Source organism: Schistocerca serialis, chromosome 2 (assembly GCF_023864345.2).
Source record: "Schistocerca serialis cubense isolate TAMUIC-IGC-003099 chromosome 2, iqSchSeri2.2, whole genome shotgun sequence".
Lineage (NCBI taxonomy): Eukaryota > Metazoa > Arthropoda > Insecta > Orthoptera > Acrididae > Schistocerca > Schistocerca serialis.
The window spans coordinates 851,424,738-851,442,278 of NC_064639.1; the positions used below are offsets into that span (position 1 = coordinate 851,424,738).

At 38.6% G+C, this 17,541-nt stretch overlaps 1 protein-coding gene across 1 annotated transcript in view; it reads right to left on the reverse strand.

The window, feature by feature from the left end:
- Nucleotides 1-16,865, reverse strand: part of LOC126458139 (myotubularin-related protein 9) — a 120,723-nt gene extending 103,858 nt beyond the window's left edge. The window contains exons 1-2 of the mRNA XM_050094988.1: nucleotides 16,653-16,865; nucleotides 9,900-10,055 (exon numbers count right to left, since the gene is read on the reverse strand). Of these exons, the coding sequence (XP_049950945.1) occupies nucleotides 9,900-10,046 (147 nt within the window). The 5' untranslated portion in view covers nucleotides 10,047-10,055; nucleotides 16,653-16,865. The remainder of the gene's footprint in view (nucleotides 1-9,899; nucleotides 10,056-16,652) is intronic.
- Between the last annotated feature and the right edge of the window lie 676 nt (nucleotides 16,866-17,541).

The window sequence follows — 17,541 nt, forward strand, 5'->3', positions numbered from 1 at the left end:
GAAAATCTATATATGGAAGGGTGGACCAGGATTAGAACTCTTGTTTCTTGTGGATCTGTATCTAGAGGGGGGAAAAAAACCTCTGGCTGGGCTACATATTGCTTTTTCGCTATTTTTACAGTGCTGAAAGCAGCACTGCAAGTTTGCATTAAAGAAAGTTTGCATGAACTTTTCATTACAGCATTTACTGCTTGACCTTTAATCCCCAGGGTAAGAGATTAACATAACTGAATGTAAAGTATCAAACTTTGCATCACAAGTTTTCACTTCATTTAAATAACTAACTCAATTTTGAATAGTCTTTCATTCTTTTCCAGTTTGATGTAGTGTAGTAAGACGTGCAACAATAGACCACTTCTTTAATAAGCAGACATTTTGATCTGGGAGACATCAATGTTATTTTGGTCTGAGAGACATCAATGTTAGAGCATCTTCTGGTGCTGTGATTGTGCACAGAACTATTTCTTGAGAAGTGTACAAGGTTCAAAGCTTTTCTCTTACAAAAATTATTGTTCCATAGGCAAAGTAGGTTCAGAATAGTTCATGCATGAAGCAGAGGATGGTAAAGATTGTTTCATGTTTCAGATGATTTTGATGGCTTGTTTTTTCATACACTTAAGAATGGTGAGAAATCTGATGCATATGCCATTCAAACTAGCCATAAATTGTGAACACAAGTTTCTCTGTGAACACGAAGATCAGAAATTCCATCCATACTTTTCAGATTGAGACTAAAGCCTCCAGATCAAGCAGTGGTATTGAACATAAGTTACTAAAATTTACAGAAATAACTATAAATGAAAAATTTGAAACTAAGCTGTTCCTGGATATTTTTCCAACATATTAAGTGTCAGTTGAAATTTTCTGTGATGATTATACCATAACAGAAATAAAATATTGAGAGAAAAAAACATACATGAAAAAGGCACAATGAACCTGTTCCTTACTGTTACACTGTTTATGTTACTGAACAACACTGTCACACATTAAATGCTGCCTGCCCAGAGTGGCATTGGCTGCATTTACTAATAAAGCCTTAAGGACTGCCAGATTCAGTAAAAGTCTAGAATAGGGTCAATAGCCTACTTATGTAATTCATCCTGTAATGCTGTCAACACTTGCTGTGAGGTATGATGGGAACAAGAGGTGCGTCAGCTGTTTGTGTTACACAGCCAATGAGAGAACAGCAGGCATATGACATCTTTCAGTGCAATACATCTGGAAGAAGAGTGAAAAATGCTGTAAATGAGTATTATAAATTTAATTGTTCCTGGTTTGAGTTGCAGCTATTTAAACTGGGCTAGAATTTGCAAACCAAGAACAGCTTCACAACTCATGATATTGTCATGTAGAAGGTGTAAGCAGATGAATGACGAACAATAACTTCTCTTAATGAAGGTTTATTCAGCACTTGCACATACAAGAGCACGGAACGAACTACCTCCGGCCACAACACATACCGTATATATATAGCTACAGAACATTCCAGTACAACGATTCTTGCCATTTGAGGATACTTCTAGAATGTACTCGACCCGAATATAGAAATTAAAATTTTACAGTTCAGGTGAGTTTTGAACTCACAACCCTCCATGAATCAGTCTAGTATCATAGCCACTACACTACAGCGACTGTGCTACTCAGCTTCTCCCGCAACATTGCTCCCTCCTTAACAGAACAGCGTCTTGGCGTTACGTCCTATAGTTCGGGAATGAGTTATCAGTCCTGCATACTCCGACTCCCGATGACTGATGCTCGCCCTGGCAGTGATCTTCTTGGAATATCCCTTGCCGCTACATTCTTCGTCACCTTTCTGCTTCATGCCTGTCGCTGGAGCTTTGAATTTACCATGGGTTGCAGGATCCTTATAGGGCTTCATTGAAGGATGTGGACCGTATCTCTAACCTTTTGTCATCTTGTGTCGGGGTCAAAATCTTCAACTTCATAAGTAACATCAGACAATTGTCTTACAACCTTATAAGGTCCAAAGTAGCCCCTGAGGAGCTTCCCACTGAAAAATGGTTCAAATGGCTCTGAGCACTATGGGACTTAACATCTGAGGTCATCAGTCCCTCAGAACTTAGAACTACTTAAACCTAACTAACCTAAGGACAGCACACACATCCATGCCCGAGGCAGGATTCGAGCCTGCAACCGTAGCGGTCGCGCGGTTCCAGACTGCAGTGCCTAGAACCGCTTGGCCACAATGGTCGGGGCTTCCCACTGAGACCAACCTTCTGAACAGGAGTGAAGATCCAGACGTGGTCACCAGGCTGGTAGACAACACAACGGTGCCTCGAGTCATAACTTTGGCAATCATTTTCTTGTGCCTGCAGCGTGTGGAGTCGAGCTAACTGCCAAGCTTCCTCAGCTCTGGTTCACACCTGGCTGATATAGTTGTCGTCCATGGCATCAAGATGTGATGGAAACACAGTGTCTAAAGTCGTCGTCGCCTCACACCCATGCACCAGGAAAAATGGGGTGAATCCTGTGGTGTCTTGTTTGGTGGTGTTGTAGGCAAATGTCACAAAAGGTTAGCACCTCATCCCAGGTGCTCTGCTCAACAATGATGAACATTGACACCATGTTGGCCAAGGTCTTATTAAGATGTTTGGTAAGCCTGTTAGTTAGTGGATGGCAGGCAGTCGTCGTGTGATGAGTAATGCTGCATTGACGGTTTATCTTTGTCACAAGATTCGATTGAAAAACTTTCCCTCGATCTGTAAATAACGACCTTCGGGCTCCACGTTTTAATACAATGTCCTCTATGATGAATTTGGCTACCTCGAATACTTCGACTGGTTTCATGACTTTTGTAATGGCATAGCGTGCCGGATAGTCAATGCAAACAATAATCCATCTACTGCAACTAGTAGACATTGGAAATCGTACGAGGAGGTCAATCCCAACAATCTTGAAAGGCATTTCTGCTGGTGGAATTTGTATTAATCAGCCAGGTGGTTTCTGAGGAACCGCTTTTCTCCTCTGGCACTCTCGACAGTGCGACACATTGTTGCAGGCACTCCTAAATAAACCTGGCCAGAAAAATCTCTTGCAGATCCTATTGTATGTCTTAATAAATCCTAAATGTCCAGCCTCAGGTATGTCATGGAATTTCTGTAGAACATCTAAGCACATGTGTTTAGGAATCACTCTTTCCAAACGGATCAAAGTTTTTCTTGCAAAGTAATCCATTAACTACCTTAAATTGTCCTTTCACATCCTCTGACCGATTTAAGGCAATAAGGAAATACAGTAGCGTCTGATTCCACACATCTGCTTTGACCCATGACATCACAAATATGGCGGAAACAGCCATACACTATGACTAATATGGCACCTATGACGTCATTACGTAAACATGACCACAAACACAAAATACATTTAAAAACCAACACACACACGTTCCACAAAAAACCTAATGAAACTAATGGGACAAGGGTGGGAAATTGGGGGTTTTTGGATGGGGACAAAGTAAATATTAATAAATTTAGACACACACCACCATACCAAACCACACAAAACGACAAAAGAAACTGACAACACGAAACTCCTCAAATGCCACTAAACACAATATTCTACGGAATCAGACACCTATATAGCTCAACAGCAGCTTCCGATCCCACAAACTGGAATATAAAAGTTCTTTGACCTATATAGCTCAACAGCAGCTCCCCATCCCACAAATTGGAATTGAACACTTCCCTCGACCTATTTAGGTCAACAGAAACTACCGACACCAAATCATAAAACCCAAAACTACAACCACATCCACAATCACCACTACCTAAAAAAACACAACAAACCAACAAAATTGGAATCGAACACTTCTCTTGACCTGTTATCCTTACGACATTTCGACATTTCCACATATAGCCGTCCCTGGCCCGAGACGCTGGAACGTTAGTAAGCCTCATTTCTTCACAACACAATGAACACTTCACGACTTCATCCAAAAATCTGAATAGTTGAAGAAAGTTTATTAGAGACAACGCACTGTCCCCCACGACAACCAAAAACTGTTGACCTTGCCAGTCATATCCATACCTACAAAAGACATACAAAAAGCAATTTACCAAAATGCACACATGACGAACAGAATAAAACTACAATAATGTCGACATAATAAAACCAAAATTGTTAACTCACTGAAAAATATTCTGCTGAAAGCACAGTCACTATCGATACCACACACATGCAATGCTACCATGCAAATGAACCCCATTTGCCACGTAACACGCTACCCATAAACACACCACCAGAGAGAACCACCAATTGCAACAATATGCTACCTATAAACACGCCACACATGCAAACCAAACCAAACCAAAAACATCACGTAACACACAACACATAAACATACCACCAGAGAGCACCACCGATCACATCAAAACGACACCTACAAACACGCCACTCTCACAAACTAAATTCCGCATTGTCGTGACGTCACACACCACAACAGCCTTACGTCATGGGTCAGAGCCGACGGGTGGGATCGGACGCTTCGGTCGACCCCATAATTTGAGGTATCTCGGCATCCTCCTCCTGATCAGCAGAGAGATCCTGGAGTGCAGCGAGACAATCACTATCTTCATCAAAGTCTTGATGGTCTTGCACAGGGTTTCTTGAGAGACAGTCAGTATCTTGGTGTTTTCTTCCCCTTTTGTACACTATGGTAATGTCATACTCTTGAAGACATAGTGCCCACCTGACGAGTCGTCCTGTTTGATCCTTAAGACCTGTCAACCAACAAAGTGAATGATGGTCTGTAACAACTGTGAATGCTCTTCCATAGAGATACTGTCATTTCTCCTGGATGCTGTGCCCTGCACTTTAATTAATCTTCAGCCTTGCACTTCTGTCGTCGTGTGTCACTGAAGCACTTGCGCAGTTCCGCCTGGAATACTTCCCAGCTTGTGAACTTCTCCTCATTGTTCTCATACCATTGCTTGGCAGTGCCCCCCAAGTAGAAAAATATGTTAGCCAAACACACGGTTTCATCCCATCTGTTAAATTTGGCTATAGGCTCATATACCTTCAGCTACTTGTTTGGATCTTGGCCATCATCACCAGAGAACCCGGAAGGACGTTTCATGTGGTGGCACACATTTGCTGTCATCGTAACATCCTCTTCTTCTTCCTCTGTCTCTGATAGATTGCGATCTGTTGAAGAGGGCTCGAACTCAGGTTTTTCGCCATGTAAACGGTAGCTCTGCTGTGGCCTGATGGGAGCCACTGTGTCGTCGATAATGTGTGGTATCACAAGTTCCAATACCCAGCGCCTCCACCAGAATAATGTCACGTAGAAGGTGTAAGTAGATGAATGACAAACAATAACTTCACTTAACTAAGGTTTATTCAGCACTTGCACATACAAGAGCATGGAGCGAACTGCCTCCAGCCAGAACACGTACAGTATATATACAGCTACAGAACATTCAAGTACAATGATTCTTGCCATTTGTGGATACTTCTAGAATGAACTCGAACCAAATATAGAAATTAAAATTTTACGGTTCAGGTGAGTTTTTAACTCACAACCCTCCATGCAACAGTCCAGTATCATAGCCACTACACTACAGCGACTGTGCTACTGAGCTGCTTCTGCAACAATATATTTGAACAATCAGTGAAATATTTCTCTGCTCTGTGTTGCTACACAATCCATCCGCACAAGCACACTGAGAAACTGGATCAATGTTCTTTAATTAAATCATGGGAGAAGGTAGGTGGGCCAATGTTTAATAATATATTGAATGTATGCCTCTTTTTAATAAACACTGCTCCAACCACCTTCTCCCACGATTGAATTAAAATACATTGATCCACTTATTCAAAGTGATGGCTTTTGCTGCACTTCCAGATGATTCTTTAAGAGTCATTTCACCATCACATTTGACACATCTTTGCTTCTCTGCAATTAATCCATGAGACATGCACCAACAGATGACGTTGCTGTGCAGAACTAAATCACTTAAATCAGTCCACTTTATAGCAATCACTGCCACAATCACAAAATATTTCTCTCCAAACTCATTAATACACTGAAAACCAGCAAATAAGACAATGGTTTCAATTGTGGCTCTGCAAATCCATTGCCTCTCATTCGTTGTGTCAAAGAATCATACAGCTGCCTATGTGAAACTGACATGTTGCCAACAGACGAGCAGTAGATAAGCACCTCTGTGACTGTTGCTGGCCCTGATATAGACTTTAGCCACTAGATTACAAACCCTCAAAGATTGCAACAATAAACTTTCTTATCATTTCATCAATTTGCTAATTTAAAAATTGTCTCTTTGGATTATCAGAGAACATAATAGCTCAGTAACAAAGTATGGTATTAATAGAAACAATCTGTGAGAATGTTTAAACTTTTTTTCTTTCAAGAACTATCATATGTGTTCAACAGAAGACAGATTTTTGGAACTTGTTAGGGAGAAGGTATAACAGTGTACTTCACTTAAAACACAAAAAAAACTGAGGAAAGGCAATCATTTACCTGTTGCTGATTCATGGGTGGTCACAGAACATACCAGCGTGGAGGTATTACAAGCTATTGAGTTGCCGATCTCCTTCTATTGTAAGCAGTTGTGCATATATCCATGGGGGGAGGTGTGTTTTGTATGGGAAAGGAGATGCATGGTAAAGGGAAAACAGCTGACTCTCAACAGAAGTAGTAACAAGTGGATTGAAACGGTGGCGTTCACAAAACTTCACCAAGATTTGAAGCAAATAATTTTCTTTAAAAGATGGAATATGGCTGGGAATTCCTAAATGTCAAAAATAAATTTTATAGATGTGAGTATCCAATGTGACGGTTAGTGTGATTTCATGGATGTGAATCCTCAATATGTTTTGTTAGTGACTGCACCCTGTTGCAAAGTGATATATCCCTTCTCAAATCAACTCAACGTGTTCCAAATAGTCTTTAAAATTATAGAAGATGCCTCGACAGACAGGACTAACTTGGGCAATGAATAGAAATAGTGGTAAAACAATCCCTAAGGAAGCCCCAGGAAAAAGAATCTCACAATTAAATAACAGTTAACAAAATAATCAGAAATACTAGAAATCAGACACAAAAAAACAATGATAATGAAGAATGCACAAACAAAGGTGAGGTGGTCTGATAACAGAATCAACAGCTCAGACAAATTCTTATCTATGGTCTATTGCCTGTCAACAGCTTGTTAACAACAATTTTCTTGAATCTGAAAGTGAGTACAATGTTACTTTTGAATAATTTTCTTTCAAATGCTCCTGATTTTGCATATGAAGTGATTTACTTCTCCTCTTCTATACATGTGCAGGTGTGTGTTTTCTTTTCTTTCTGCTACTGAGTAGTATGTGAAAAATTCAGTTTGAGATTCAAACACATTTTCATGTATCTGCAGATTAGCCCGTTTGTAATCAGCAGTCAGTCACAATTGAAGGAAAAAAACAGTAACTTTAACAAAATTTATGTTGACAACACAACGGAAACCTTGTGTCACAGCTTGCAGTATGTGCTTTGACAGTTTGATGATGACCAGTGGTTCACAAACAGTTAATTACACTTCAAAAAGCTCTTGTGATAAAGTCAAAAATGAAATAATATTCATAAATACAATAGTAGAAGAAGTAATGATTCATACTATCCATCAGTCAGTGACCCGAAGCAGGTCTTTTGCTCAAAATCTTAAATTTTTAAGTCTTTTCATTGTGCTGGTCTGCGACTCAGCACCACCTCTATGCGATGAGTGGCAACCACCTTTGTGCGATGAGTGGCAATGTATCCATTTCAATATTGTTGTTATTCCATCATGGACTTTCCATTGTCAGAAATGGGTGAGGTATTCAGTCATAAACAACTTTGACTTGTCACCCAGTGATGTAAAGGAGGACTTAAAGATACTAAAATTAAGTTCAAACACAAACCGAAATAACATCTGTTTGATAACTTCCCCTATTCCACAGAAGAATTACTGAATATGTAGAGAGAGAGAGAGAGAGAGAGAGAGAGAGAGAGAGAGAGTGTGTGTGTGTGTGTGTGTGTGTGTGTGTGTGTGTGTTACAAGTATCTGTCTGCAAAGATATAGTGGGCTCATTTTGAGAGGGAGGCGCAGTACAAAAGTGCATAGCTCTTATCATATACTTTTAAAGTAATGGCACCAATGTATTATTTAGCAACAAAAACCAGAAACTGAATACTATTCATATTTGATATGCATGTATGTATATACTGCACATGAACAGAAGTCTTAAATTGTGTATTACATAGTAATTCTGATTTTCTGTACAGAATCCTGCAGCACATGCAACCAACACCCATCACTCTTCGTGCTAAAGAGTCAACTGGAGGTTGCAGTGCCACCTGTCGGCTGTGACCTGTAGTATTCCTATGTTATATTGTGTGACACCATGGTATTTGGAATGGATCATGTTTTCAGAAGGCATGTTGGAGTAAGCATTTCTAAATGGTTTGTGAGTGGTGTTTATGATTCACTGGACTCGGTGAATACTGTTTGCGAGAGTAATATTGGAAGAGTTTGTAGAGGAGGTGTGAGATGGACCAAAGTTGTTGCATCTTGAGCCACGGACCCGTATATGTGGTGTTGTTGGCAGGACAACTTACGACATTTTATCTGAAGGGTTCCTGGTTCGAGAAGTCTAGGCTTGCATTCAAGACATTGTGTTGTTCACGTTATTTTTGCTATCACTAGATAGCTAGATTTGTCTCTCAGCTGACTTTGGTACGTATGTTTTCATGATTTTATTGTAGCCCGTGTGTTTATGTCCAATGTGTGTTCCTTTTACATTGAAATTGGTGTTAATATAGTTTTTTTATGAACTTTTGGGTTATGTTGTTAGTTGTTGGTAATTACGTTGGATTGCAATTGGTAGATATTGTGTTTATTTTACCTACATTGGTGAGGTTTGGTTTTAGATATTATTTATATGAGAAAGTTTTGGTTTTCTGGTACCACATACTTCATGTCAGCTATATAGATCAAGTGAAGTGCAGATACTGGATTTTTTGGGTTGTGTGTGATTTTGTGGTAATGTGGATTTTGTTTAAGTTACCAAGGTCAAGTGAAATTTCTGGTACTAAGTTTTAGATATATGTGTGACTTTGTGGTATTGTGGACTTTGTTTGAGCTTTATAGGTCATGGGAAATTTCCAATACCAGCTATTTTTCATATCTTTTTATTGTGGTTTTCTTAATTGCTGAGGATTTAGTCTGTTTGATTCTTGCCTTAGTATTTGTTTTGGTAAGTCTTCATTATTAGGATTGTCATATGCTTTGTTTGTCCCTGCTCAAAAACCCCTAATTCCACAGTTGTCCCATTAGTTTGATCATATTTCAGCAATTAAATATTTCTCATACTATTTGTGTCTTTTCATATGAGTAATGAGTAGTGTCATAATAATAATAATAATAATAATAATAATAATAATAATCATGTTGTGTATGCTTGAAATAGGGGTGTCTGTCATCTTGATGATGTAATGGATCAAAGCTGATTCGTGGTAATGCAATCTTCGGTTTTGCCATACTAACTTATCCCCTGCTTCCTATTCACAAATCACTTTGGTAGTTCCTATTTCTGCACCACAAGACATGTGATGCAAGTTATAAATGTCAATTATTTGAAATATTTGTACTATTGCTTCACTATAAGAGAAAAGCCAGCAGCTTGCGAGTGCTGTCAAAGTAATAATTAAACTAGACAATGATTTTCAACTTGCTGAACTATAGTCAAACTGTGTGTTTTAATTATAACAAATACAAATAATGTTGCATCACTCATGAACTGTACAGTATCCTTATTTTTGATTCACCCAAATTTTCTAATTATGAAATTTCTAATACTGGCTAGGCTAGAAGTAATTGACAAGTAAGATAATGCCATACCCATAATTCTTCCACGCCTTCTTTTCGTGAAGAAAGTATCATATGATGACCAGTAATACACAGAGTTCCATCAACAGGTGCTTGAAATGGTGCACGCATTACCACACCATCCAGTTTTGGCACCAGAATCAACTCGGCGAATTCCATCTCTCCTGTCTTTCAAGAAGAAATAATACAATACATATTGCTCATCATATATAAGACTATTGTATAAGAATGCATGTGATGACTTGCATTGATTTTTTTAATTGATTCACCTGGATTACTCACAAAAGAATGGACTCAGTGAACATAAAATATACCAATAACATCATTAAAATAAAATGCAAATTACAGCTACAAAAAAGTTTTAATTGAGGTCTAACATGGAGTCTGAACACTTAGTGTCAGAGTGCAAATAAGACACTGATGCTGAACACTGTTAATGAGAGTATAAACTACCTCTACTGGTATCTGTACAAGTTGTCTGCAATAAAAATTTATAGCTCTTGCAGGATCTGTGTTTATGATTGATGATATGTCTGTCCTGATAGATACTCCAGTCTTTGAATATTGTGCTCTTGCATTTACTGACTAACTAGACTCGTCTGTGGGAGTTGTCTTAATGTTATCACAAACTATGTTTCCTTCTCTCTATTGCGCAAAGGGTGTATCACAATGATTCAGGAGTCCTAAGGCAGTCACAGATTCCATGGGGGCATCACCTGCTTTGTATGGGCACCTAGAGATTTATTCTTCTCTATACAATCATGTTTGTTCCTCCACAGCAGATATCAGCGATTCTGGAAGCACGGCAATATGTACTTACTTCTCTTTAGGTCAGTGCAGTTTAAGAATCACTGATACTGGAAAATTAAGGCTCATCTTCAAAAGGAATTGGTTGATAAGAAAGTGACTGGTTGATATGCTTTGTGAAACTAGTTGAAAAGCACAAAGTCTTCCCTGAAGGCACTGCTCTTTATTGCTCAGTAAATGATGCCTACAAATATCACTTCCAGTTACAATAGCACAGAATGAGATTTTAACTCTGCAGCAGAGCGTGCACTGATATGAAACTTCCTGGCAGATTAAAACTGTGTGCTGGACCGAGACTCGAACTCAAGGTCCCGAGTTCGAGTCTCAGTCTGGCACACAGTTTTAATCTGCCAGGAAGTTTCAATAATAGCACAACTTTTACTGCCAACTTCTGCAGGAATACAACATTGTGCAAATTTCAAAATAATCTGGGTTGAAGATTCCATCGCAACAATCAATTTTTAGTCTATGGAAGCATGACATGGAGGACTGGTTTAGCCACAATCTACAACGGATAGCTGGGAAAGACTTTACGATAAGCTGTAACTGGTTATGATACTATATGGATAATCTGAAGCTGGAAATATTACAATAAAATAATTGCACATGAAACTGAATGATCAGATAGGCTCAATTATAGGCAAAGTAAATGGCAGACTATTGGGAAAATACGATCAATCTACAAAGAAGATTGATTACAAAACCCTTGGGCAGCCATCCTAGAACATTTTCAGGTGTGTGAAATTTACACCAAATGGGGCTAACAGGTGATACTGATGCATGTAAAGAAAGAAAGTACTAAAGGTCATACAGTGATTTGACTCGAGGAAGGGCATCACAGAAATACTGACAAATCTGGATTGGCTGATGCTAAAAGACACAGAACTCCATAAAGGCCTACTTAAAAAGTTTCAACAACCTATATTAAATAAAGAATCTAGAAATATACAACCCCACCCTCCTCCCAAGCATTGCTCCCATGCGGAACACGAAGATGAGAAATGTGGAAAGTACCCTCTGCCACAAACTTCCGAATGAATGTAGATGTAAAGTATGCTGAAGGTATGAGTTCAATAGGCATTCTCAAACACCCAATCCCCCATTTGTTTCAGCAATACTACACTGAGGCTCTTTAAGCAACAACGAAGAAGAATTTTTTCAAGTTTCGTTACTATTAGCTTTTAGGTTTCATTTTGAATGAGATGCATTTTAAATAACTTCAATTTTCAAAATTAAATTATCTCCTAAAGTTAAAGGAAGAAGAAACTTAATCGCAGACACATTATGAATACTAATATTGTTAAAAAGACATCATCAGGTGGTGGTATCGGAGGAGAAATTGCAACAAGTGTCAAGGAAGGACACAAGGTGCACTCAGTGTGTACGCCTGGGGGCCTCATTCTACATGTTGAAGAGGGTATTCTGGCAGTCACTGAGGGAACAAAGTATAACCAACTGCAGGCTGTGGTACCCGTTGGAACAAATTATGCCTGTTGTTTAGGCTCTGAGGTCACACATGGATCTTTCCAGGGACTGGCAGAGAAAGTTGAGAAGATCAGCCTTTCACATACAGTTTGAATAAAGCTCACAATTTACAGCTTTGTCCCCAGAACTGATCATGGCCCCTTGATTCTCAGCCGAGTGGAAGGATTGAACCAAAGATTTCCAAGCTTCTGAGACAAGCTAACCTGTGACTTCCTGGACTTGCGCTATAGGTTGGAGAACTATAGGGTCCCCCTAAATACATCAGGAGTCCATTACACATCAGAGGCTGCTACCCAGATAGGTGAATGTGTGTGGGACATAAAGGTTTTTTTTAGATTGTGTGTCCCTCCATCCAATACAGATAACAGTAGCTGTAGGGATCCCAGAAGTATCAGTGTAATATCGAAAGAAATGGTTACTATATTTGAGAGTATTAAAATCCTGGTGGTTACCTGCCGAAACATTTGCAACAACATGCCAGAGTTCAAAATGCTCCTGAAAAGCAGTAAAGGTCACATAATACTAGGTACAGAAAGATGGTTGAAACCTGACATTGATAGCTGTCAGATTTCTGGGAAAAATTTAAGTGTACATAGAAAGGATACAGTAATGCAAAATAAAGGACATGTACTGGTCACAGTAGACAAGAAACATGAGCCACAGTTACTCTACATGCTCCTGAGCATGCAGAGGTAACTATGGCTCATGTATAAAGGAATAGTTGAGAATGCATTGGATATATGTGTACCCAGTAGAACAGTTCATAACGGCAGAGACCTACCACGGCATACAGTCACATTACTTCTATAGAAACAGAGAATATTTCATAATAGGTGTGAAACAAAACAAAGGGCTACAGATAGATAGGTGCTGAATGAAACACATTTGGTTGCTGAGAAAGCAATGTGAGAAGCCTACAATGATGACTGTAGCAGAATATTGTCAAACAATACTTCACAAAACCCAAAGAAATTGTGATCATGTGTAAAGGCTGCTAGTGCCACCAAAGTTACTGTTCAGGCACTAGTGAACGAGACATGAACTGAAAAGGAGGGTAGCAACGCAAAAGCTGAAATGCTTCACTCCATTTTCAAATGTTCCTTTACAAAGAAAAACCCAGGAGAATTGCTCCAGTTGTGTCCACTTACCACTGAAAAGATGAGTCAAAGCAGTAATAGTGTCAGCAGTGTTGAGGAACATTTAAAACTGAACAAAGCTTCACAGCCCGATGTAATCCCTGTCAGGTCCTATACTTAATTTTCAGGTTATTTAGTCATTCTTCTAACTATAATCTATCATAGATGCCTTGAACAAGAAACTGTGCCCAGTAGTTGGAAGAAAGCACAGGTGATACCCATCTACATGAAGGGTAGTAGAAGAGATCTGCAAAAAATAACCATCCAACATCTTTGACACCGATTTGTTGTAGAATTTTAGAATATATTTAGAGCTCCACCACTACAAGTTATCTTGAACAGAATGACCCCCTCCATAACCAGCAAGGATTCCAAAAACATAGATCACATGAAACCCAACATGACCTACCGAAAACTTTGAATCAGGAAGTCGGGGAGATGCAGTGTTCCTCTATTTCCAAAAAGCATTTGTGTCAGTTCCACACCTACGCTTGTTGTCAAAAGTTCGATCATATGGGTATCAAGTGAAATTTGTGACTGGATTGAGGACTTTTTGGTAGGAAGAGTGCAACACATTATCTTGGTTGGATGGCAATCATCAGATGTAAAAATATAGCAATCATCAAATGTAAAAGTAACTTTGGGTGTGCCCCAGGGAAGTGTGTTGGGACTCTTACTGTTCATGTTGTATATTAATGATTTTTTTACAATATTAGAAGTAACATCAGACTTTTTGCAGATGATGCAGTTACCTACAAAGAAATACTGTCAAAAAAAGCTATATAAATATTCAGTCAAACCTTGATAAGATTTCAAAGTAGTACAAAGAATAGCAACTTGCTTTAAATGTTCAGGTACATAGAATTGTACACTTAATAAAAAGAAAAATCATAGTGCCCTGTGATTATAATATCAGTGAGTCAAAGTTGGAATCAGTCAACTCATACAAATACCTGAATGCAACACTTTTTAGGGATATGAAATGGAATGATCACATAGATTCTATTGTGGGTAAAGCAGCTGTTAGACCTTGGTTTATTGGTAGAACACTGGGGAAGTGCAATCAGTCTACAAAGAAGATTGCTTACAAATTATTCGTGCGACCAATTCTAGAATATTGCTAAAGTGTGTGGGACCTGTACCAAATAGGCTTAATGGGGGATATCGAATGTATACAGAAAGGGCAGCACCAATTGTCACCTTGGGAGTGTTACAGGGATGCTGAAGACCCTGAGCTGGCAGACACTCGAAGATAGATGTAAAACATCAAAAGAAAGTCTACTGAGAAAGTTTTGAAGAACCAGCATTAAATGATTACTCTAGGAATATACTATAACCACCCTATATATCGCTCACATAGTGATTGTGAGGATAAGCTTGGAATAATTACTGTATGCACAGAAGCATTCAAAGATCAGTCTTCCTCTGCTCCATCCATGAATGCAATTGGAAGAAACCTAATAACTGGTACAATGGGACTTACCCTCTGCCATACACTTCTACATCTACATCTATACTCTTATTTAACTGGATAGATAAAAAATCTACACACCGAGTGGCGACAGAATGCATACATAAAAGACTATTGTGATTGGCAAGCTTTCGGAGCTGGCTCCAAAAGCTTGCCAATCACAAAAGTCTTCTATGCGTGTGTTCTGCCACCACTTGATGAGTAGATTTTTTATCTATCCAGTTAAATAATTTTATGAATAATTGATTGTTTTGTTGTTATACACCTATACTCTGTAATCCATGGTGGTTTACAGAGCATAGATTTAAATGTAGTATGAAGTTTTTTAAAGGCTTTTCTTTCACTAGTTCCTTATTTATTACCACAAGTCTGAGTGAACTCTAAGAGATATGCCATCACAGAAAACTCAAATGCAACGCTAAGAATCAAATTTGGGTCTCATATGTGTTAGTCACACTGATTGTTCGGATGATGGGAACTGGGCTGGATTCAATACCACCTAAGAAAATAAATATCAAGACTTATTGATTTCTGTTTGGATATTTCTTTCCTATAAGTTAAGGCTGTTATCAACGCTAAGTTTAACTTGAAGCTTGGTTAGACAAGGCATTTGTCCCCTTCCTCCAAGCATTGAAATGACATGCCAGTCAGTAACAGAGAGACCTACAATTTAATGTGCATTCCAAATGTGGCGTAACTCAGCATTTTAACATTAACAAACATTGCCAGAGGTCAAAGAAGTGAAATGGGGCTGATAAAGATCCTAGGACTGAGCGGAAATCAGATGTGAGGGCTTTGGATTTGTAGTGTGGTATTTTATTACTGAGCCACACTTCATTCCCACATAATTTAAATAATCACTTTCTACATATATTTCTGAGGTACACACTGTTTTTAACTTAGCACCTGAAAGGGAAAGACAAGCAATGCTATTTTAGGCCCATACACTAAAAAGGTACATATGTTTTGATACATGTAACCCATTTCTTATTCATCAAGCAATGCTTTGAAGATATTCTCATGAAATATCAGTAAATTATGTTTCAACAGTTTTCTTTATACCATACTTTAGTCATCAATGAAAGACTCTGCACATGGTACAGCTACTCACATTGTTGCAATTTTCAGCTTTGTTGGGGTGTCCAAGAATATTATACAATATTAAATGTACCGGAGATTTATTATAAATAAGTGTTTGATTACTTAATTCTTCCCAAATGATACAGTTTTAACTTTTAAACTAATGCCCCATGTGGTATAACCAAGGTATTGAATAAGTTTTCATTACTGCTCTACTACTTTACACCTAAAACCAGTCATACTCTCCTTCCTGGACCGAGAAATAAACATTTTCTTCCTTGTATAAGATATGATTTTTGCAGTTATATTTACATACCAGCAACCTGGGCAGTATTAGAAGCGTATTGCTAATAATTTTCAAAATTTACTGTCATCAACTGCCTCAGTCGACATAACCGAAGAAAAGAATGCAAGATTTCGTGACACGCAGTCATTCTCGTTACCATGTGCGAAGATGTGCAACAACCCACGATTGACAGGAACGGTGGGCCGTGAGGGGGGGGTCATCGACCGTTTTCCTTAAAAAGTGTGAGGACAGGTCATGGATTTCCTGAAACACCCGTCTTTACATGTACTCATTTGGAGAAAATACATCAAACTTTACCAGGAATATTGAGAACTACGGCTCGGGCACTCCTGAACGCTAGTGCAACTATTTTGCCGTTTCCTCGGAGGAAAGAAATCAATCTACAACGAAAACTAAAAGCTAATAGGATCAACATCTGAATAAAACGAATTATTAGGTTCTTCAAGTCATTATGTTGGACATAATCACATGCTGCTTACTTTTGTGGACAAAAGACAATGTATTGTTAGAGATCCCCAATTTAATTCAGGTATCTTCTTTCTTCGCCATTAATTGACATGTAACCTATAAAAAATTTTATTTTTCTTAAAACACAGTGTCGCCTAATGCCCCACGAATGAACAGATTTCCATTTTGCAAATTTTAAGTACGTCGTCGGCAACACAGTACCATCTGTCAAACTTACAAATCAAAGATCCTTGCCTAGTCGTACAATACATCTTTGGCTGTCGATATAATGCTCTCTACAACGATTGAGCACCACGGCGTGCGCCTGCACACAACACCAAAACAGTGCGGCTGGCATTAGGCTGAAATCGGAAATCGTTGGCTGGCTTAAAACCAAATGAAATCGTGGTGGTTCTGTGGTTAGTGACCTGCAATGGTAGAGTATGAGTAGTGAATACGCGTCCTGTTGTGTGCAAATTTTTTTTTATCATTTTTGCATTTGTAACACATTCTGGGACTTTCTTATTCCTGTACCAGAAGTATGTTGTGCAATATTCAATTCTATTTACATATAGGGGCATGATTCCTAAATAATATGTTTGTTAATCTCTTGCCTGACACTTAATGTAGTGAATAAAGCAATCATACTACGACTCTATAACAACTTGTTCTTCTCTTTCGAAAATATTAAAACTTTAAGTTAGTAACAAACAAAGAGTAATTATTATTCCAAGAAGCAAACAACATAAAAGTAGGCTCTTAATTATATAATACAAAAATCACTTTGCAGGTTTCTTTGCAGTGAAAACTCCCAGGCAGCTCCCCGCATTAGAACGGAACTCTCATAATACACAGGTATTTGAAATACATTCATTGCCTTGCCCTGTTGTGAATTACTGGAGTCTCTGGTGACAGATGATG